Genomic DNA, 24,173 nt, shown 5'->3' on the forward strand with positions numbered 1-24,173 from the left:
GGTTTGAAAATGTCACAGATTTCTGCCCATATTATATGCTTGATGTCATTTTGCAGCCAAAAAGATAACTGACATGAGATAACTTTTATTAATTAAAAAAGATACTGGAAAGGTTTGACTTTGACAATTTGTAGTTGACAAAAGGTAATAAATTGCAATACTAAGCATATCACTAAATGTTCAAAATCACAATAATACCACATTTTGAATGAATTATTGTGATAATTTTGTGTCATGGGGATGATTCCCACCTCTAAGTCATATGGCAAAAATCCTCCTACTGCAGACAGATTAACCCTTTAAAAGCAAAGGCTGGTTAGCCAAACACTAGAGCCCTTTGGGCAGTGTAACACATACTTAGCTTAAAATAATATTACTTGTAATTAAAATCTAAAACTGAATACTTATTACAAAATAAGAATTCTAATCATTTGGCAGATAAGAAATTTATCCAATTCAGACTTGATTTACTTGTTCAAATAAGGCGTTGATTAGGGCTGGGTATCGTCACTGATTTCTAGAATCGATTCAATTCCGATTCACAAGGTCCCGAATCGATTCGATCCACGATTCGATTTAATTCGATTTAATTCGATTCGATTCGATTTAAATCTGGGAAATTTTGACAGTCAGAAATATTATAATTCAAATCAGTACATTTACATATTTTTGTATCAATAAAAAGGAAGCTGACACACGCAAGACTTTATCAAAGGTGTGAGCATCACAGCAGATGCCTTTGTGTCAAAGTAGCTGAAGATAAAACACAGAAAAACATGAAGGTGATTTTCCTGGCCTGGGATTTTATAAAAATATTCTGCAGTACATCAAAAACGAAAGAAAACCATTAATCAACATATGAACATTACCTCTGAAGTTACAGCGGTTTTATTAGAGACACGGTTAAGCGTTTTGCATTTTGAATAATTTTAAAAAGTTTAAATTTGTTCAGTATTGAACAGCAGAAATGAGGTTTTCTTTTCGGAAGAATGTAAAAGGGAAAAAAACAGCGGCTGACAGCGCTGTAAACAACAGTAGACTGGTGCGTAACAAGCAAGCGAATAATGAAGAAAGGGAAACTGTTCTTGAAGTACAGAGAGAGAGAGGGGGGGGGGGGAGGGAGAGAGAGAGAGAGAGAGAGAGCTGTGCATCGCGGTGGAAGCAAAACAGTAAAAGTCAGAGTGAATTCATGACAATTTTATGTGAATCGTTTGGATCTTCTTTTGCTGCTGGTTCGGTCAATATTGTTTGGAGAGAGATCAAACTAACAGCTTTAGAATCGGCGCAAAAAGGGCGTAAACACAAAGCGCGGACCCGCCGAAACATCAGGATCAGCGAGCTGTCGGCTTTCAGCCCCAACCGTGAGAAAGGCGACATCTAACTGATTCTGATCCGCGGGTCGCACTGTGTGTTTAAGTCTATGTGCAGAATCCGTGTACCTGCTCTCATTTACTGTCTTAACTGTTTGGTGGTTCTTGAAATTTTGTGAGATGTCACCAAAGATTCTGGCATTTCAAGCAAAATAAATTTATATTAAAAAAATAGATTCAGGATTTAAATGAATCGATTTTACGTTATCCAAGCCAGAATCGATTTTAATCGATGAATCGATTATAAAAACCCACCCCTAGCGTTGATCATTTGGTTTGATTAATCATCAAGGCTGCCACCATGTTTACTTCAGAATCAGAATCGTGTTTATTGGCCATGTATATGTGCAGACACAATCAAGGAATTTGGTTCCGGTAGATGGTGACTCTCAAGCACAGCAATGTAAATCACACACACACACACACACACACACACACACACACGTGTCGATATATACATTATACATGCATACACATACATACACAAAGCTGTGTAAACCAACTATAAATAACCAATCTAAACTTATATACATAGTATACAGGATGACAGCAATTAAATGAGGTGGAATGAATACTACAGAATGCACATAAAGTGCAGTTGCAGTCTGGCAGTGGGAGCAGTGCGACAGGTCAACCGTTTAGAAGGGAGATGGCAAGGGGAAAGAAACTGCTCCTATGTCAGATGGTCCTGGTCTGCAGGCTTCTGTGCCGTCTGCCAGAGGGCAGCAGGTCAAAAAGTATGTGTCCAGGGTGTGAGGGGTCTGTGATGATTTTCCCTGACCATTTTCTGGTTCTTGAGAGGTACAGGTCCTGGATGGAGGGCAGGGGGACGCCGATGATCCTTTCTGCTGCCCGTACAGTCCGCTGCAGTCTGCTCCTGTCCTGTTTAGTGGCTGCACCATACCAGACTGTGACTGCAGTGTAGAACTGGATTAGCAGCTCCTATGGAAGACTGTACTTCCCCAGTTGTCTCAGGAAGTACATCCTCTGCTGGGTCTTTTTGAGGATGGAGTTGATGTTGGTCTCCCACTTCATGTCCTGGGAGATGGTGGTACCCAGGAACTTGAAGATCTTCACTGTCGACACAGGGCTGTCTGATATGGTGAGGGGGAGCAGAGTTGAGGGATGTCTCCTGAAGTCCACTGTCATCTCTACAGTCTTAAGAGCGTTCAGCTCCAGGTTGTGCTGACTGCACCAGAGTACCTCAACTTCCTGCCGGTATGCAGACTCATCACCATCCTGAATGAGGCCAATGACGGTGGTGTCTTGGTGACACAACGCTGTTGAAGGGAGTGCACTTCAGTACTGCAGTCTCTGTTTGACGTGCCAGAAGATGTCATGTGACCAGTGGCTCAAGGCTAGGAGAAAGCTGACATTTGACATGCACTTGTTGCAGATGAACAGTGTTCATGTAAATTCTGGTTGAATACAAGCTATTACTGAGCTTTAAACAAATCACTGTTGTTTTTTTTAACCCAGAATTTAAAAAAAAAAAACACTAAAAAAATGTAAAACCTTTTCAGAGTACTTCATAGTGGGCCTGGCTGAGGCATAAGCACTCTGTGTTTTCACTGAGTTGCACAGGACAAACAGGGAAAATCACACCCTCCTCTGGAGATATGACACAACATGGTTCTCTCACATCCATATACTGTCAGCTTGAGCCACCTAGTGGCCCGACAATAGCTGTTTCATTTCGGGCTGTATAATATAACACAAGATCATACATGTTCAGAGGGTTCTTCAGAAAACACAACATAATATTGCTAGTCATCATTACAGCTAGATTTTAGAACCTCTGCTTGTAATATATGTGACAGACTGATGGCAGGGTGCAAACTGCTTCTCACCCTGTGGCAGCTGGGATAAACTCCTGGTAAAGCAGAAGAAATAAGATGGATGTATGTTAATGATATAGCGATCAAAGTTGAGACTAAAGAATGTGTTTTGATGTGGGGTTTTTTTTTTTATATGTGTTTAACATTCTTTTTGTCCCTGCAGTAAGTGTAATCTAGCAAATGCTCATATTTAACATGAGTAAACTTAAATCTCAAACAAAGCTCAGATCATGCTTGTGTACTTGAAAGTCATAAATAGCAGTGATCAGCAGCTGATGTGCAACTTCCTCTGTTCCTGTACAGATCAAAGTGGCTCTCCAGTATGTGACCAGTGCCTTCCCCAGTACAGCAAACCACACTGTGTTGAGTGCAGTGCTGGTTTCTACAAATCAGCTAGGATTTGTGTTCCATGTGACTGCAATGGAAATGCAGACCCTCTGGGCCCGCCCCAGCTCTGTCACCCTGACACTGGCCACTGCCTCCGCTGCATCAACGGCACTACTGGGACGCAGTGCCAGCTTTGTGCTCCCGGCTTCATAGGGGACAACCGCAAACTTAACTGCACCCATCCGAGTAAGTCCAAAACACACTGCTGGGTTGAAGATGATTACAAACGAGCATTATATAGAACTACAAACCATGCAAAGCTACTTAAGTGAAGGAATAAAAATAATGGGTTAAAATTTGGAAGAAAAGGTCTGCTGTAGTCTCAAATGTTTAAAAATAAAATCTGAAATGATTAAATACTTGAAATGCTTTTTCTCCTCAGCTCCCCGAATTATTCCCACACCAGAAGCTACAGCAAAGCACCCCACATCCTCCTCCACCACAATAACCACCAGCACTACTTTGATGTCTCCCAGAGCAAGAGGGATCCCAGCCTTCACATCAAGCAGCAACACCAGTACCACACTAAGCACCTCCTCCACCACCCAGGCTCTGCTGACCAGTCTAAGCAGCCCCACTGACAACACCACAGCTGCCCTGACAGAGGTCACCTGGACTCAGTTCAACGTCATCGTTCTGGCTGTCATCATCCTGGTGGTGCTGCTACTGCTGGGCTTTGTCGGAGGCGTGTACACCTACAGGGAGTACCAGAACCGCAAGCTCAACGCCCCCTTCTGGACCATTGAACTGAAAGAGGACAACATCAGCTTCAGCAGCTACCACGACAGCATCCCCAACGCTGACGTGTCAGGCCTGCTGGAGGATGAGGCTAATGAAGTAGCGCCCAATGGCCAGCTGGCACTCACCACGCAGGGAAACTGCTACAAAGCTTAGCTCTCCATCTATTCCCAAAGCAGTCACCTAGATTTACAGATGAAATAAAGCTGCTGGAAAACACCAAATCCAAAGCTCCTTCATGTTTGACAGTTTGTCATTATACTGCTCATCTGCAGCATTTACAGCACCTGGCAACCTGATAGAGAGTTCAAAGTAAAGAGTTTCCACTTTTTCGTGCGATTTCGGGTGGAATGGGTGATCAGTGAAACGGGGTCCAAAGAAACCAGTTTAAGTCTTGCCTGCAGAGGGCACTGCTGGGGAGATTAATGAGGGCCGGTGAGAGGCTGGTGAAAGTATGCACCTGTTGGCTGAAACAATGGTTCTGGAACCAGTCAGAGGACTTCCAGGAGCTTAACATTTCAGATATTTTTAAAATGAATTTGTGACTGTTTAAGTTATAACTGAATCACTTGGTATGGTGATTTCAATCTGAGACGATGATTGTTATTTAATGAATTTGTATTCTGTTCTTATTTATTGGTTGGGAGAAATGCTGCACATGTATGCTGTGTTTATTCATGGTGTTTTATCTTATGTGCTATCAAATGGTACTTTGAACTGGCTGATATGTTTTCATGTATAGTTGGTGTGTTTTGGAGAGAGAGGGAGAGAGAGTTGTAGAAGGAAACAAAGTCTGTTAGCACACGCGTCTTAGTGACCTCATCTTTTGTTCATAGCTTTCTCACTTTTGTTAAAGTGTGCCAGCTCACCTAAAACATCTAAGAGGAGTGTTTTGTTTAAAGAAACTGCAACTGGTATTTACAGACTGCTTTCTTCTGGCAGTATGGTGAGACAGTGACACATACTCGGATTGTGTAAAAGGCCATAATCTTATAATCTAATCTGCTCTTTGCTGCCTTCCTCAGCAAAAGTTGAACAAACCATTTCAATAAGTGCTTCTCATTCTTAGATAGGGTGAGTACTGTGACTCAGATGATAGAGAGTTTAAAAACATAAACAGTATTGTCTTGTTGATACTGTTGTGTAGTGAAACCAACCTGCAGATGTTTAAAAAAACCCACACACATCCTGTTCTCACCTACAATCAAATTGCATCATCTCAAGCAGTGAGTTGCTGTAATATTGATGCAATTTCCACCTGATCCCAGACAGGACCCCACGTTTTCTGTGTGAATATAGCTACCATTGGGTGGGTGTGCTTCTTTTTACCATGGTGAATGAGTAAAGCTAATTATGAAACCAACTCCTCAGGTACTGGCTCTTTCCCTAATGTGATCTCTGTAAATATTATTATTGTACAGATGAATGTGAATAGTAGCACTATTATTGTACAGGTAGAATACCGTGTGGACACTGTCACTCAACAAGCTCCCAACCTTTCACTTCCCAGAGCGTGATGTGGCGGTCGACCTGCGGCTTTTTGTATTTTGATTTCTTATTCTCAGTTGACTTTGCCATACACGCAGCTACAGAACTCAAATGCACCCACAACTCATAACAAAGAATTTAAAAAAAGAGCAGTGTAAATAATACCTCACAGTCAGAGCCCAACTCTCAAATAAAAACGGGTTTAACTGTTGTTTATGTCTGTTGCACATCTCTTTATCACATTTTAACAATTCCCTCCTGAGACATAAAAAAGACTTGTCTCAATTCATTTAAAAAGTACAGAAATATACTCACATGTTAGCTGTTTAAAATTTACACTGCAAGCAGGGTTTTTTAAGCCTTTTATTTTCCACTGTGCAAATTAAAAAAATTAAAACATTCAGTTTACATCCTGTACGCAACACACAAAAGTTTATATATGATAAAAGGGAATTGTTATCAAAAGGTATCCGGTGACATTCTGAAAAATGTAACATTATTCCTTTCCCTTGATTAAAAAAAAGTCAGTTTCTGTTCAGTTAATTTCAGTTATTTAAACTGCTACATTGCATAAACCAAAGTACGTGGGAAATTCCAAGAAAATATTCCAAGTTCTACTGGACAGCTGAGATTTCATATTGGCTCTGATGATGCAAAATCCTGTTTGTTAAGTTGAAGGTGATTGCAAGGAATCATTCCTTTCGAAGAATGCAAAACATTTACTGTTCACCGAAACAATCAAAGGAAGTCACAATTACAAAGATGAGTGAAGAGGAACTTGATTTACTCACAGATTGTTTCTAGGTAACTAATGCCCTAATTACTGCAGGCTGACTGCTGCTAACCAGTTGACATACTCTCTTAAATTCTTTTTCAAAGTCTTTTTCAACTGCAGGCTACTTAAAATTGCTTAACATTGCCAACTTACTCAGATCAGTAATCTACAACACTTCATTGATTGATATATTATCAGCTTCTGTTTTCATAGCACTCTGAATTTTTTGTCTATGTAAGCAACTAATGCTGCAGCAGCATTTATTTTATATAACATTATGAGAAATTTGTCGTAACATAGGGCACATGAATAATGGAGGACAGATTAAATGCCAGTATGACTACAAACTGCAAATAAATGAGAACGATAGGAGGTGCAGTGTAATAGACTGTGTGTCACTTGGGTGCTCTTAGAATCTCATCTCCGCTTTTCACAGATGATGTTGCAGGAATGGGAATCAGCACCAAGTCTTAGGCCGTGGTCCCTACCCTCAACTATGGTCACAAGCTTTCGGTAGTGACCGAAAGAACGAGATCACAGATACAAGCAAAATACAAGAAATTATCTTTCTCCCAGGAGTGGCTGGTGTCTCCCTTATAGATAGGGTACAGAGCTCAGCCATTCATAAAGGGCTCAGGGTAGAGCCTTAACTCCTCCACATCAAAAGGAGAGAGTTGAGGTGTTTCGGGCATCTGACAAGGATGCCTCCTGGGCAAGGTGTTACTAGCATGTCCCAATAGGAGCAGGTCCTAAGGCAGACTCAGGACATGCTGGAAAGATTATATCTCTCAGCTGGCCTGGGCATGCCTTGGTGTTCCCCTGCACAAGCTGGAGGAGATGGCCAAGGAGAAGAGGGTCTAGGCTTCTCTGCTGAGGCAGCTGCCCCCATGAACCAGCCCTGCATAAGTGGGAAAAAATTAATGTCGCTTGCAAAGCAGCTCCCGTTTCCTTTTGGTTGTATAACCCAGCAGGCGACTGCCTTTAAACCCCCAGCAGAGGTTAAATCAACCTTATCAGATGTGACCTACTGATCGGAAGGTTGGTGGTTCGATCCCTGGCTCCTCCAGTCTGCATGCCAAGTATCTTTGGGCAAGATACTAACCCCAAGTTGCTCTCTGATGCATCCATCGGAGTGTGGATGTTGTTAGAAAAGCACTCAGTTTAGTGTCAGTGCTTGTGAGTTTGGGAGAATGTGGCATGTTGTATACAGCGCTTTGAGTACTCCGGGAGAGTAGAAAAGTGCTATATAAGAATCAGTCCATTTATCTGTAGTTATCGTTCAGCTTGTTTTACTGTAAAGGTTTTTTTCTTTTCTTTTTTTGCAGAAACTGATTCAATGCATTCATAACTATGTGTTTTATACTAGATGTTGTTTTTCCGCTCACAAGCTACACCATCCTCTAGTTCTTTGGAAAATGTGTAAACCTACTACAGCATACCACTAATTATTTATTTATTATGTCTAGACTACACGGACGTGATTACAGCTAGTCTGCAAATTACATCTGGACAAAGGGGCAGATAACAGATAGCAGAGTGCTGACGTTCATTCGAAAACACTGTCAGTGTCCTCACAAGCAGCTGAAAAACAAAGTCTAGCCAATGGTCATTAATGGGACTGTCATTCACAGCGTGTTCAACAGGAGGTGAGTTTTTATGGTCGTGGTTTTATATTATAATCAATCCCTCTCCTAGCATTCGTGCTTTGGTTCCACTAAAAACCAAACTAGCCAACGTATTTCACGGTGTTAGAGAAAAGCCAGCCCCAAAAAAGAGGAAGTTCGTGCTTGATACTCGATACCCGGTGAAACTCATTTAAAGCGAGACTTGCAACAACGTGGGCGACACCACGCTAATAAATGGAGATGGAGTATGGGAGCCAGCGGCTAATCCGGGAATAGCAAAGCAGAGGCATGGAGGAAGACAAATGGGGTTTTGAAGTAGGGGAGGAGGCAGTACTTCAAAGCCCGAACACCTCTCTTCAGTTACTGTCGCCGAACGAGACACGAAACAGGCGAATGGCTAAGCTTTTAGCCTTGGTGCTGGTTCTGGTGCTTGCAGGAGTTCTGCCTTTACTAATCACGATTTTACTCCGAAGTCAAAGGCATGCACCGCCGGGCAGCCAGGTAACATATACCCGACACACTCTTAAGATTTTCCGTTTAGAGCTGCTGCTGCTGCTGAAATATTATTTTAACACTGCTTTAAAAAAATCAAAAAGAGAGGAGAATGGTTTAGCGCATATTAAACAATGTAATCTATTATAAACGCAGCTAACTCATACGCCTTTAAATCCTCGGCTGATGCGTTCAAGATATGTTCTACTCTTTATGTTTCCAAGCCAGCCGGGTCAAAGTTTATTCCCTCATGCAATGTTTTGATAAACTTGGCTACAGCATTAGCCAAAGCGCGTTGGCGGCGTACTTTCCACGAAATTATTCGCACTTGTGAGTCGTGGGCACACTGAATCCAAGCACGCGCGGTAGCTCGACACACACGCACACGGCCAGCAAAACAGAGCGCACGTGCCCAAATGTTGTTACCGCGCAGCTGTAGTTTGGAGTGCTTAGTTACAGAAACGCAGTGTTGCCAACTTAGCGACTTTGTCGCTATATTTAGCGAGTTTTCAGACCCCTTAGCGACTGTTGGGAAGTTCGCTAAAAAAAAAAAAAAAAGACGTGAAAGCGCGTATCGCTTTTACTCTCAACAAGCAGCGGGTGCTGTAACGCAGTCAGTTCTTCTTTTACTCTTATGCTGTTTTGTGGATCACAAGGTTTAAAGCTACTTATAAACACACACACAAAGTAACTCCACCAGAGTGCCTATTTCGGGTCACTTTCACCGGTCCAAGCCCGGGTAAAGGAGTAGGGTTGGAATTGTGACATTTAAAAAAAAAACAAAAAAAACACAATAATTGCTAAAAGAAATTTAATTTGTAGTTCTAAATAAACTCTAAATGCATTTAGGACGTTTTTACCCACTTTATGTCTCTTCCACGATGTTATTTCTCTCTCCAACAACATAGGTTACAATTGGATTAGCATGACCAATTATGCAAAACTAGGCGATGGCGTCATTTAGCGACTTCTAGGACAGCCAATAGCGATTTTCCTTACTGAGGAGTTGGCAACACTGCAGAAACGTACTTGCTTAAAAATGCTGAAACCTTAAAAACGGCCTCTGTAAAAGACACCGAGGAAGAACCCAACCTATCATCTGTGTTAGTTTCGTTGCCTAGGAAAAGGTCCCACAGGACACTGCACTAACCGCTTTTTAGGCTACGTTCAAACTGCAGGCGAAAGCGCATCAAATCCGACTTTTTTGACTATGCGACCCATATCCGATCATGGTATGACAGTGTGAACAGCACAAATCCGATATTTTCAAATCCGACCTGGGTCGCTTTCGTATGTGGTACTGAATCCGACACACATCTGATGTTTTAGAAAGCGACTGCTGTTTGAATGGTTATGTCGCATTAAACCAGCTTTTTACGTCACTGACACAAGACAGACACCAATTATCAGCGTCGGAGAAGCGCCCGAGAAAACATGGTGAACGCTTCCTGGCCATCCAGTGAAACTGTTGGGAAGACAACGTTGGAGAAACGTGAACATTTTATTTGTACTGTATAATCTGCAGATTCTGACAGAAATCTGCAACTATCCTTTGAAGCGCCGCTCCTCTCTAAAACGGCAACAAGGATAATTATTAGGCCATATGAAAATAACAAAATAACTTTATAACTTAAAGCAAAATTGGGAAACGTAAAGTCAGAAACAAATCTTTATATCAAGGCCATCAGTCAAACACTACTGGGTCTAAACAGAGCGCGTTGTGTGTGACGACTTCTTTTGCGCATGCGTGGCGCTTTGAGGGTTCACACTAGAGCGCGTTTGCTGTCACATTTTATTTGTAGTGTGAACAAGCAGACAAAAAAAATCTGATTTGATAAAAAAAATCGGAATTGAGCTTTAAGACCTGCAGTGTGAACGTAGCCTTAGAGGGATGAACTCCAAAATAAGGGATCTGTGATTCAGGAAATTATGGCCGGCGAGTTCATTTTATGACCACAGTGACCGGTGTTATGCCACAAAGTGATTTCCGGTATTTGCTATTAAAAAAACTGATTGTGGGTATTTAAACTGTTATAAGTGACCTATTGGTATATACTCTGTCTAAAGAGCTTGGAAAGAAAAACGTCTGGACCTTCACAGACATATATACTCTGTCAAAAACATGTCAAACGCATTTCTCGTGAATTATATCAAGTCCTTTTCAGCCAGAAAGAACATTCTTATCACAAAGTGGAAGCCACAATCAGTTTTTGGCAAAGAGGATTTTGCATATCTTTTATTTATTTAAAATGAACAAAAAAGTAATTTCAAGAGAGATCTGGCCAAGAGGCGAACAGAACTTGAAACAAATATAACATCACAGTTCTAAAAGAATATTTTATGTGACTGAAAAGGACTAGATTGTTTACAGGTACAATAATGCAGCATCATAAAGATGCTGATAATGATACTTGGTCATTTTTTACATAAAGCCTTCCTGGATTATTTTCACTGCTGTCTTTTTACCAATAAAGTGCTTGGTAAGTAAAGATATTATTTATTATTTAGAAAAATAATTGCTGAAATAGAACACAGAAACATCGGAAATCACTTTTTGTCAGATGATCGCTTTTTGGCACAATACTAAAAACTGTGTGGTCCTCAAACAAACGAGGTCATAATATTTCAGTAACTCTGAACCACAGAGTCAGTGAAGCGTCCAAAAACATTTAAAGACATTCATGTCAATGCTGTTTTTGAAACCTGCTTCCTGCAGTAAAACAGTTGTATAATGTATATTAAAAACAAACCCTCAGATTTGGAGAGTGTCTCTCTATCTTTTAGTCCCAAACCATTATTTAACCAGGAAGCGAAACTTTTGAAATTGATTGAATATTCCCTAAATGTTCTAACATAGCTCATTTACCAGGCACCTATAGTTTGAGTGTTCCTGTGGTTATTGTTTCTAATATACATAAACAGTGTTCTGCTATCACACTTTGGTGAAAATAGTGTAGGGTAGATTCATTGGCATCGAGTTACATCATATTTTTGGTCATTCTAATAAAGTATGCTAAGACTTTGTCTGTTTCCTTACAGCCAACCACGCCACCCGACCTGTCAGGTAAATGTTAATACTGTGTTAGCATGAAGTTAAAACAGAAACGCCATCACCACATTTCAAACAATCTCTTTTTTCAATCTGTGTTGTAGTCAACAAACTAGAAACTTCAAGACATCAAAACTTGGTTAATCCAGCTGCCATGCTAACAGGTAAAGTTAAAAATGATGTGTGTGTGTGTCTTTATCTTATGCTTATTTAAGTTTTTTTTTTTTCATTAACCACACTTTGTATGGAGCTTATCATAAAAAAAAAAGGTTCTGTGCCTAAATTATTTACACATGACTCTGCAAGAAGTCATTCACTTTTACTTAAGTTTGAAGCTAGCTATAAATTATAGACAAGTAGAAACATGAGTAACCTTAGTTTTTATTTATTTTTTTCTTCTTTAGCTCCTGTAGGGAATAACACGAATGGGCAGTACCTTCAATGGGCACATGACATCGGAAATGCTTACTGTCACGGCGGCTTCAGCTACTCCAATGGGGATCTTGTGGTGCCCAGAGATGGCTTGTACAGTGTCTACCTGCAGATCACTTATAGTGGTTTAGTGTGTCCTGTCCATAAAAAACTGATGAACAAGGTGTTGCATAGTTCAGAAGAATACAGAAATGATATGACTCTCCTCTCATCGATCCACACAATGAGCTGCAGCGAAGATGTCTGGAGTAAATCCCTCTATACAGCTGGCTTCTTTTTCCTGAAAGCAAAAGACAAACTACGTGTGATGTCATCACATCCAGATTATATTACCAAGGCAGAATACGAAGTGTTCTTTGGCGCTGTGCTTTTTCCTCACTAATATCTATATCACATATATCAAGATTGTTCGAATCCGATCTTGAGGATGGTTTTTAGCCTCTTCTCCAGGAAAATCAGTGTATTTTATGGTTTCCCCTTTACTCTTTTTGCTCATGAAACATATGCAGCTACCGATTGATTAACAGCAGTGAGAAGCTATTGAACAAGCTATGACAGTGGGTTAATTTCACCCTATGCAAGTTATAAGCTGCATTGTTTTTTACTCATTAACGACAGCTCACTTTACATACTGCCTCCTAAACTGGTTTCCTGGTATAAAATATATATGTCCTTGACAGCACATGACTCGTATAACTGCAAAACTCATCAATTATAGCCTTCTTCTTATTTTATATGTGTGGAATTAAAATATATGGGCGATTATGGCTCAAGAGTTGGGAGTTCGCCTTGTAATCGGAAGGTTGCCGGTTCGAGCCCTGGCTTGGACAGTCTCTGTCGTTGTGTCCTTGGGCAAGACACCCGTTGCCTACTGGTGGTGGTCAGAGGGCCCGGAGGCGCCAGTGTCCGGCAGCCTCGCCTCTGTCAGTGCGCCCCAGGGTGGCTCTGGCTACAATGTAGCTTGCCATCACCAGTGTGTGAATGTGTGTGTGAATGGGTAGATGACTGGTTGTGTAAAGCGCTTTGGGGTCCTTAGGGACTAGTAAAGCGCTATACATATACAGGCCATTTACCATTTTTATATATTTTGCCATTGTGATAATTGTTGGTGATGGTCCCTTTTAAAGTGTCTTGAAATATTTTCTCAAGTTCGGTTTAAATTTCTCAAAGTCGAGCAGTCTCAAGGTCTATAAAAGCAAAAGAGCCAAAGACATGACAAAGTGTGAACTTTATGTTGAAATAGAGACACTGATCAGAAGTTTTCGGAAGACGGTGAATCATTAGCCCATAATTTCCAGCCACACACATACTGTTACCATCATGACTGTATTTATTTACGGTCACAACTAAGGACTTAAAAGTGAGTCAGTTCTCATAGATCTCTAGTTCAAAGTCCTACACTCTACAGCATTTAAACATTATGTTTACAGCATTTTACTGAAATAGTTTTGGTCTCTGTAGCTAATTCCTCTCTTAATTTTTCTATAACGCTCTCATTTAAATTGTATCGAGATTTAAAAGTTACACTGAAGGCCACTTTGCCTAAATTGGAGGCTGATACTTTAAGCTGTAAGGCTCCATCTCAGCTAACTAAAAACGAGATTATATTGGCTCAAAGGACGCCAGTGGAAAGTTAATTGGCCACGTGGTGAATGATGCAGGAAACAAAAAAAGAGTGGAAGCATTAGCTGAAATATGAATTTTTTGTACAGTTGTAGATACAGTTGTGCTGTGGTATTCTGATTAAATGCAGCACTGGTTGCTTAGTGTCCAGTCCTGTAGTCATTGTAACATGTTTGTAGTAGTCTAAACCTGTGATGCTCTCATCAGGTAATAAAGCTTTAAAGGGGTGATAAAAGCATCTCAGTGCCAGACAACTTTTATTGTGTTTTGATATGATTGTTTAAAAGATTTAGCACAGCAGTTTGTCGGTATGAACACTGTGCATCGTTGGTGCCAGTGTTTTAACGCTGACGGTGAGAGAATTTCTCAGACTCATATACTCACAGTTTATTGACGTGTAATAGGAAGCATGTGCAATTTTGGGAGGAACGCTTAAATCACTGCACTACCTGCAGGTGTGACTCGAAATGTTTGAGGGATGCTGGAAGACTCAGTTGTAGAGTTAGTGATGGATTACGTTGTATACCATAGTATTTATATGTGGTAGAATGTAACTATTGTTTGTTGTTTTTTCCACGGGATTCATTGTAAACTGATGAAAACATATATGTGGAACTTTTCACTTTATACTTTTAACCTACGAGTTGCTGCTGTGTGCTCATATACACTTATTTAACAAGCCTAGAAATGTGTGTTTGTATTTAATTATTTAATTCATTGCTTGCAGGGAATTCTATACTTGGTGGTATATAAATCAGCATTTGCTACAATGAAAGAAATTACGTAATTTGTAAACTTGTATTTTTGTGCGAGTTGTGGGAATAGTTTCTAAAATCAAAGTTTATGCCAAGACACGATTTCCCGTTTTTTGGTGATCATTACAGATTTGTTTCACTTTCTGACCTTATATGTAAGACATTTTCTCATATTTCAAATGTTTCATGTCCAAAATCAGAGGCTCAGTTTGTGGGAACCATTTGTCTCCACAAATAACGGTTCTGTGCCTGCATCTGTCAATGGGTGGAAAGTTTTAGTTTTCACTTTCTCCTTTCTCCTGATGGATGGTTTCTTTGGTAAAAGGGAGTGTTTTTGTTGCATCCTCACATCTCTGTAAGATGACCTAATGTTATGTTATTAAAGCAGTTGTCCATAGTGTTTGCTTTCCCAGTTACAAGCAGAATATTTTTGTAAGACTGCTCCCTTGAGGCACTGTTCCTGGGGATTCCTGGCAAGACATATCCACTTAGTCATTGCAGTGAATCACAAGTGGAAACTTTTTCTGTTTTTGTGCTCCACTGAAGACAAAGCTTTCCTTCAACCAGGAACGTTTTCTAAAGATATTCAGGAATATCTTTACACACAGACAGTTTGGCAAGTGATTTACATCAGCACTCAATATTAAGGAAATGTTTGCATGAAAGGGGCTACATAGTCTGGAACAATGCTTGGTAGGTGGTACGTGGCAGAATCCACATGGATGATGTAAAAGAAAATGTTATTCAGGCCAGGTCACCTTCTTCCATTGCTCTGAGGTCCTGTTATGTTACTCACATGCCCACTATACCCTTTCAGTGAGGGACCGGGCTCAGCACAGGCACCCTGACTGGTCCTTGAATTAAAGCTCAAGGACCAGTGTTTTATAAAACATCTTGGTAGAAGCAAAGCAAAAGTAAAAAAAGATAAATTCTAATTTTGTTCTCATCTGTGGGGAGAGAGAGGCAGGGCTGTGCAGAGAGGTTTAAAGGGGCGGGTGCTCAAAGTTAAAAAGGGGCACATTGAACCAGGCTGAATAACAACAACACACATTCACCAAGAATCTAATATGGGCAACAAGGCAAAGCAAACGTAGCCGATGTTCTACCTGATGGGTACAATGTTGCTGTTGAGGGGTTGCTGTGGATAGTGCTGGAGGGCAGGGCTGTGTTGATCTGAGACTGTAAACATTAAAAAGTCCACAGGAGAGATGGTAGCTGATTAAACAAGTGTCATGAGATAATAACAAAATGCAAAGATTGGTGACAGCGCTTGGAACCATAAGGCAACAAAAACTGTGAGAAATAATTTTTTTTATTATTATTAATCCTTTATTTATCCAGGTAAAAAATCTCATTGAGATTAAAAATCTCATTTCCAAGAGAGACCTGGCATCATAGCAACAAAAGTCACATACCACATAGGTATATAACATTTAAAACAAATACAATATCCCATACAAACATTTGTACAATTTAGGCTCTGCCTGTGAATCACTCTTTGCTTCTCTTGTTCCTTCCATCCCATCATTTCATATATCACTCTCCACTTGCTGTCTATCTGAGAACAAGGCACAACTTGCTATTGCAATAAACTATAATCTAATTATCCACACCTAACAACTCTTGCACTTAATCTATAATAAAATGATGACAGAAAAATGTTATAGCACTGCCTTTAGTAGCCTCACACAGCTCCTGCTGTCATGGTCTCCGTGCCTGCCCGGTCGGCCCCACAAGGCTACAATTGCTGTTGCTGTTTTCTCCCTCTCTGCCTGGGCGGAGCTCACTGTGGGCTCCCGCCCTTGGCCCACACACACACCTGACAACACTCACCCATCATCACCGGGAGCACTATTTGAGGCTGGAACACAGATCCTCTCGTCGCTGGATGATTGTACCCCTAACGTTAGTGTTCTCACAGCTCTTGTGCTTCATATCCGTGACTTGTGATTTGTTGGTGACCTGCCTTCTCGTCTGCTTCAGATCTCCCCCCCCCCCCGGACCTGCGACCTCCCTGCTACGGGAAAGTGTGTGAGTGTGAGCGGAGAAGACGTGAGCGAGTTACCCTGTGATTCCCCCCAGAGTTTTTGGATCCCTTCACTGTACATATATTGCACTGCACTGTAAATAAACCACACCTTGGAGATACCTTACAGCTCTGCGTTGAATCCCTGTACCAGATCGTGACAGAATCATCCAGCCACGGAAATGGATTCAGCAGACCCAGCGGTCTCGACTCCCACCCTCGTCACTTTGGCCGCGATGCTGGCACGCCACGAGCAGATGTTCATTCACCTTCGAGCAGAGCTCGCGAACCTCACACAGGCCGTGGCTCAGCTAACACCGCTACCGGCCGCTCCTCTGGTCGCCGCTCCTCCGTTGGAGGCGCCAGTTCCAGCTGTAAGTGTCGCGCCACCTGTTCACGTTGACAGATTCCTCCCTACTTCCAGGGCTTTCACGGGAGAGATTGATAAATGTGCTGGTTTTCTCACTCAGTGTACCCTTCAGTTTCGCCAGCAACCGCAAGCCTTTTCTACTGATGGTGCTAAAATCGCTTATATCATCCAGTTACTCCAGGACCGTGCTCTAACCTGGGCTCAAGCTGCGCTTCAGGCGGAGCCGGACATCACCTTTTCTTACTTTCTGACTAAGTTTAAAGGTGTGTTTGACAGGAAAGCCACAACTGCCACCGCCGGCCAGCGCTTGCTTGCGCTTAAACAAGGTAAACGCAGCATGGCTGATTTTTCTATTGACTTTTCTACCTTGGCTGAACAGGCTAAATGGGGGGAAGAGGCCCTTAAAAGTGCATTGCTCACTAATATTAATGAGGAAATAAGGAATGAACTTATGCTCCGAGAACTACCTTCCTCCCTGGATGCGCTTTTGGTTTTGTGTATGCGGGTGGACGATCAGGTGCGCGCACATCGGAGCGCACGCGCGCGTTCGGGGCATGCCCCGCTGGACTTTTGTGGGACCCCTACTGCGGCCCATGGGTTGTGTGACACCGGGGATGGGGAAGAGCCCATGCAGCTTGGGCGCTCGCGGCTGTCGCCCGCGGAGCGCCAGCGCTGCCTTGCCTCCGGTGAGTGCGTTTACTGCAGCCGTAAAGGCCACTCTGTCTCCTCCTGCCCAACGATTGTGCCGTCGATCTTCTTCCTGGAGCTCCGCTGCCGTCTAGCCGCCTGTACAGCCTCTCCCGGCCTGAGAGGGATGCTATGGAGCGCTACATCTCGGAGTCGCTGGCGGCGGGGTTGATTCGCCCCTCCTCTTCCCCTGTCGCGGCTGGGGGTTTTTTTGTGGATAAGAAGGATGGTTCGCTGCGGCCGTGTATTGACTTTCGGGGCCTTAATCAGATCACTGTTAAGAACAAATACCCTTTGCCGTTGCTTTTCTCCGCCTTTGAACTGCTTCAGGGCATGACCGTCTTTACCAAGCTGGATCTGCGCAACGCTTACCACCTGGTGCGCATCAGGGAGGGGGATGAGTGGAAGACCGCGTTCAATACGCATCGGGGCCACTTTGAGTATCTCGTGATGCCGTTTGGGCTGACTAACGCCCCCGCGGTGTTTCAGGCGATGGTTAATGATGTCCTTCGTGATTTTGTTAACCGTTGTGTGTTTGTGTACTTAGATGACATCTTGGTCTTTTCTAAGACGCTCGAGGAGCACAAGGTCCATGTCCGGCAGGTCCTGCTACGCCTTCTGGAGAACCGGCTCTTTGTGAAGGGGGAGAAGTGCGACTTCCACGTGTCGTCTGTGAGTTTTCTGGGCCACATTATCGAGAAGGGGGACTTGCGGACAGATCCGGAGAAAGTGCGAGCTGTGGTGGAATGGCCTACTCCTCCTGATCGCCGCCAAGTGCAACGTTTTTTGGGATTCGCCAACTTTTACAGACGGTTCATTCGTGATTTCAGCAGAATCGCTCTCCCTCTCACTAAACTCGCCTCTCCCAAGGTTCCCTTCCAGTGGGATTCTGCCGCTCAGCGAGCCTTCGCCCTGCTCAAGGACAGGTTCACCACCGCTCCCATACTCCGGCAACCGGACCTTACACGGCAGTTCGTTGTGGAAGTGGACGCGTCGGACTCCGGGGTTGGGGCAGTTCTGTCGCAACAGATGGACGGTAAGCTGCACCCGTGTGCCTTTTATTCTCGCCGTCTCTCCCCAGCAGAGTGTAACTATGACATCGGGGACCGGGAGCTTCTGGCCGTCAAGCTGGCCCTGGAGGAGTGGAGACATTGGTTGGAGGGAGCAGCACAACCATTCATCGTCTGGACGGATCACAAGAATCTGGAGTACCTGCGCTCGGCTAGACGTCTCAATTCCCGGCAAGCCAGGTGGGCACTGTTTTTCGCTCGTTTTGACTTCACTATCACCTACAGGCCAGGAACACGGAACGTAAAGCCAGACGCCCTGTCCAGGCAATTCTCCATCACTGGGGAGGACTCGGACCCTGAGCCTGTCCTCCCGGCCGCCTGCGTAATTGGAGCCATCTCCTGGGAGATCGAGGGGCTCATCCAAGAGGCGCTGGAGACCGAACCGGATCCTGGCACTGGTCCACCTGGTCGCCTCTTCGTTCCTTCAGCCGTCCGCTCTCAGGTTCTCCAGTGGGCTCACACCGCCCGCTTTTCATGCCATCCTGGGGTCCTCCGCACCTGCTCGTTCCTCCGACGTTACTTCTGGTGGCCTGCTATGACTAGGGATGCCAAGGAGTATGTAGCCGCCTGTTCGACCTGCGCCCGGAATAAGCTTTCGAACCGCCCTCCACCGGGTCTTCTGCAGCCTCTCCCTACACCAGCTCGACCATGGTCCCATGTTTCTTTGGACTTTGTCACGGGCCTGCCGCCCTCCGCTGGTAACACCACCATACTTACCATTATCGATCGTTTCTCCAAAGCTGCACACTTTGTCGCCCTCCCGAAGCTCCCCTCGGCCTTGGAGACGGCCCGGCTCCTCACCTCCCATGTGTTCCGTCTTCACGGGATCCCCGAGGACATCGTCTCGGATAGGGGGCCGCAATTCACGTCCCGTGTTTGGAGGGAGTTCTGCTCCGCACTGGGGGCCAAGGTCAGTCTGTCTTCCGGTTTCCATCCACAGAGTAACGGGCAATCGGAGCGGGCCAACCAGGAGCTGGAAGCTGCCCTCCGCTGTGTCACTTCGCACAACCAATCGACCTGGAGTGAACAGCTTCCATGGATCGAATACGCCCACAACAGCCACACATCCTCCGCCACGGGCAAGTCTCCCTTCGAAGCGTCCCTGGGCTATCAACCACCTTTGCTCCCGGCCATCGAAGGTGAGCACTCCGTTCCTTCTGTACAGGCTCACCTCCGCGGGTGCCGTCGTGCCTGGCGGACGACTCGGGCTGCCCTGCTCCGTACTAAGGAGCGGAACAAGACCCTTGCTGACCGTCGCCGGACACCGGCCCCCGTGTACACCATCGGTCAACAAGTATGGCTGGCTACCCGTTTTGTGCCGCTACGGACTGAGTCGAAGAAGCTGTCTCCTCAGTTTATTGGCCCTTTTCCCGTTGAGGCCATTGTGAACCCTGTGTCTGTCCGCCTCAAGCTGCCGCGCAACATGCGCATTCACAATGTCTTTCATGTGTCTCAGGTCAAGCCGGTGCTCTCCAGCCCGTTGTGCCCTCCCTCCAGGGCCCCGCCGCCCCCCCGGCTCGTGGATGGTCAGCTGGTCTACAATATCACCCGCATCATGGACTCCCGGCGCCGGGGTCGGGGTTTTCAGTACCTGGTTGACTGGGAGGGCTACGGGATAGAGGAACGCTCCTGGGTGCCTCGAGCTGCTGTCCTGGATGTTGCCATGCTCCGGGACTTCCACCGCAGGCATCCAGGTAAGCCTGGTGGGTCACCGGGAGGCTCCCGTTGAGGGGGGGTACTGTCATGGTCTCCGTGCCTGCCCGGTCGGCCCCACAAGGCTACAATTGCTGTTGCTGTTTTCTCCCTCTCTGCCTGGGCGGAGCTCACTGTGGGCTCCCGCCCTTGGCCCACACACACACCTGACAACACTCACCCATCATCACCGGGAGCACTATTTGAGGCTGGAACACAGATCCTCTCGTCGCTGGATGATTGTACCCCTAACGTTAGTGTTCTCACAGCTCTTGTGCTTCATATCCGTGACTTGTGATTTGTTGGTGACCTGCCTTCTCGTCTGCTTCAGATCTCTCTTTAAAATATAAATCTAATATAATCTGCTTCTTAATGTATGTTCTTTAAAATACAGCGTGTGTTTTTAATATATTATAATTATAATAATGCATAATTATGTGGACATGCATATTAGATCGTTTTTTAGTGAAATATAATCCCTCCAGAAAGGCAGGAAAAGCCCGGAAACTTGCTTTAAAACTAAATATGTTTCTAAATACTTTATAACTAAATATGTTCCCTAAAACGGTGACAGAGCTACAGACCCATGACAGCCTTACACAGGTAGATAGCAGCTATGACCAGCACTACTTGAGCAGTTAATAAAAGGACAGGTAATGTTTGTCGCGCTGTTGCACACACAGCACGCTCGTTTGTTTCAGTTCGTCAGTTGCAACAAGACAGCTTACCAACGTGTACGTAATAAGCTAATACTCCTGTGTGCTACACACTACAGTGTACGCTGTACACCTACTTAGTGGTTTTGTTGCATCAGTCTGTGTCTCTGAGTTAACTTGTGTTTCTCCTACAGCTCCGGACCGCTAAAAATGCGCGTGCTCTTTGTGAGCTCGTTCCCGGCTCGTAACCAGCGCGTTCTGCCGTCAAGGGCGATCATTGGTTAAATGTGATCATGTGACTGATGCAAGCCAGATCCTTTTATTTAGCAAAACTGTGATTAATAGTTAAATATTATTGTTGAGGGGCACAGACAAGACTCCGCACGCACACACATTAAAAAATAACAATATACATATATATATTTTTTAAAAAGTTGCCTCAACAAAAGGGCACCTTGGGCACCCATCAGGAAAGGGGCTGGTGCTCAAGCCCCTCTAGCCCCCCCCCCCCCCTGCACGTGCCTGGAGAGAGGTTGGTGGTGAGAGGCATTTCCAGCACTGACGATGTGTTCCACCTCAGTGCTCTGTGTTAATAGAAATAATCCAGAAAAAAGGATTCCTTGATAGATCCCACATCATCTCCAAGTTGTAATCCACAGGGAAAACTTTGGAAGCTGCAATCCACTAGGAAAATGATGAAAGTCCAGATCCTTCTCAGAATTATAATTAAACACAGCAATGATGATAATGACGATGAGCAGAAATAGATTCAATCCAAGTCCAATCTGTAAATTCACCATGGGCATCTCCCCTTGGCACCTCTGCTGGAATTTCAATTGGTGAACTCCTGAAATCCAATCCTTTTAACTGCTCAACTCGCAGGGTGCCAGAATGCCTCCAGGTATCCCAGTTCATACTTCAAGTGCCCACTCATCCCAACTCTCTAATATCTAGTAAACCAATCAGGTGTACATAAGATTCACTGATCTTTACCCCCAACTTATTATCCTCTCCTTCCTCGACCCTTCACCTTTTTTAACTAAGGCAGAGGTTATTGAATTTCATGTCTCCATTAAGATCAGATTTTATTAGCACATTCACTTTAGCATAATCACAATTAAACCAAATACATCTTCTTAGAACTTAGAACTTTTTTATTGTCATTGTGCAGTTGCTTGCACAGCGAAAAGGTGCAAAAGTACTGAAAACAACATACAAAGGAAAACAATATAAGTACGCTGTATAGACGGTGTATGAGTTACAGAAACATTGTGGGGGGGGGGGGGGTTACAGGGGCAATAATATAATAAATAAGGGTGGAAGGGATGACTGGTCGTTAAGGATGGGAATGGTAATTGCACATCTGCTAGAATATTGCACAGAGGCCAAAATATTGTACAGTAAATGGAAAGACCGAAACATTGCACAGGGGATGGCAGCAACAGAGTGAGCGACACCATGAAATCTGTTCACGCTCTTAATTTGCATTTATGATTCTGACAGCCCACAGGTAGAAGCTGTTCTTTAGTCTATTGGTTTTGCACCTGATTGATCTGAACATTTTTCCAGAGGGCAGGATGTTGAAAAGGTGGTGGTTAGGATGGAGATGGCTCCCTCTGGCTCTGGAGAGACATCTAGAGCTGGCAATGGAGTCCAGGGGGGGAGGATGAACAGCCTATCACCTTCTCTGCAGTTCTGATGACCCTCTGGAGCCTCTTCTTGTCAGCTGTTGCGCAACCAGTGTACACAGGGATGGCATGCACCAGCATACTCTCACACATTAGTAGGTCAGTCAGTAGCCTGTTCCATCTCAGAACCCTCAGGAAAGGAGGCACTGCTGTCTGAAGCCTACCGTACTAAATCATAAACTTTAAAAGTCATCACATTGTCTCGTGCCACTGAAGGAGCTGCTCAGTGCTGTCAGAGTCTCCTGCATGGTGGGAAATGTTGTCCAACAAGGATGACAGCTTAGCCACCTTTCTCCTGTCACTCGCTACCTCCACTGGATCCAGAGGGCATCCTAGAACAGAGGTGGCCCTCCGGGTCAACCTGTTCAGTCTCTTCCTGTCCCCAGCAGACCACACCATAAAAGATGGCTGAGGCCACCGCAGAGTCATACAAGGTCTTCCAAGTGGGTCCTTCACTCCAAAAGGCCTCATTGTCTCACACACACACACACACACACACACACACACACACACACACACACACACACACACACACACACACACACACACAGAAGTCCAGGTGCTTAAGAACCTTCACAGACATTACTAACTAATAATGACATCTGATTCAATCAATCAATCAATCACAGCTTTATTCGTCACATGCAGGTTGCCCTGCAGTGAAATGGGACCCCCCCCCCCCCGACCTTACACATATAGCACAAACATTACATGGGGATACAGGTCGGAGATTGGTAGAATCAGAGAAAAACATCGAAATGTACACTACAGTGGGGAAAGTGCAAGAGGAAAAAAGAGACCCCTACTCATGCTGTGCTTCCATGGTAGGACAGCATGAGAACAGGAAACAAAAAAACTCCTTTGCACAAAAAGCACATAAATGTCCACAGCACAACATTGTGAAGACATGACAAGCCGCGGGGGGTGAGGAGTAATCCGAAGCGAACACAGCAGCCGCCCTGCACAGCGCTACCATTCCAGCACGGCACACAGCCCGCCGCGTTCCCTCGCAGGAAACAAGCATCGAAGGCGTTGGAAGGGGAGGGGGGATGAGTGAGTGCCTATCAGTGTAAGTGTGTGTGTGTGCGTGTCCATAGTTCAGCTGAGACAGTGTCCTTCGGCCTATCAGGCTAAGTAAACAGTCCTCCAGCCAATCCAGGTGTCCTTGCATGGGATGGGAAGAATAGCCGTAACACAGTCGTTATCAGGGAGTGATTGTTCGGCTCCAGCCTTGGGCCTGCAGCTGGCGCGTTATGGGGGTCCGCAATGTTCATGTTGATTTTGTTAATTTCCATGCGAGCAGCCCAGGAGAATTTTCAGGCCTCTCGATCTCCCGTTGGAGAGTCGCGAGCCTCCCCATGATGGTATCAAACTTCTGTTCCATGGTGTTGTCATTCTTTTGATTCTGAGAC

At 44.3% G+C, this 24,173-nt stretch overlaps 2 protein-coding genes across 2 annotated transcripts in view; both read left to right on the forward strand.

Moving 5' to 3' along the window:
- The window catches only part of si:ch211-158d24.2 (multiple epidermal growth factor-like domains protein 9), a 45,778-nt gene extending 39,746 nt beyond the window's left edge, over positions 1-6,032 (forward strand). The window contains exons 5-6 of the mRNA XM_026187179.1: positions 3,512-3,781; positions 3,978-6,032. Coding sequence (XP_026042964.1) covers positions 3,512-3,781; positions 3,978-4,489 — 782 coding nt within the window. The 3' untranslated portion in view covers positions 4,490-6,032. The remainder of the gene's footprint in view (positions 1-3,511; positions 3,782-3,977) is intronic.
- Positions 6,033-8,249: 2,217 nt separating this feature from the next.
- Positions 8,250-13,007, forward strand: LOC113033677 (lymphotoxin-alpha-like). The gene is made up of 4 exons (XM_026187711.1): positions 8,250-8,722; positions 11,753-11,777; positions 11,867-11,926; positions 12,167-13,007. The coding sequence occupies exons 1-4, from the start codon at positions 8,510-8,512 to the stop codon at positions 12,574-12,576; spliced, it is 708 nt and encodes a 235-aa protein (XP_026043496.1). The 5' UTR covers positions 8,250-8,509; the 3' UTR covers positions 12,577-13,007.
- Positions 13,008-24,173: the final 11,166 nt, after the last annotated feature.

Source organism: Astatotilapia calliptera, chromosome 12, assembly GCF_900246225.1.
Source record: "Astatotilapia calliptera chromosome 12, fAstCal1.2, whole genome shotgun sequence".
Lineage (NCBI taxonomy): Eukaryota > Metazoa > Chordata > Actinopteri > Cichliformes > Cichlidae > Astatotilapia > Astatotilapia calliptera.

Coding starts and splice junctions, on each gene's coding strand:
- LOC113033677 (XM_026187711.1), top strand. CDS start 8,510: ATGGAGGAAGACAAATGGGGTTTTGAAGTAGGGGAGGAGGCAGTACTT. Junction 8,723..11,752: donor ATGCACCGCCGGGCAGCCAG/GTAACATATACC, acceptor GTTTCCTTACAG/CCAACCACGCCACCCGACCT. Junction 11,778..11,866: donor CACGCCACCCGACCTGTCAG/GTAAATGTTAAT, acceptor TCTGTGTTGTAG/TCAACAAACTAGAAACTTCA.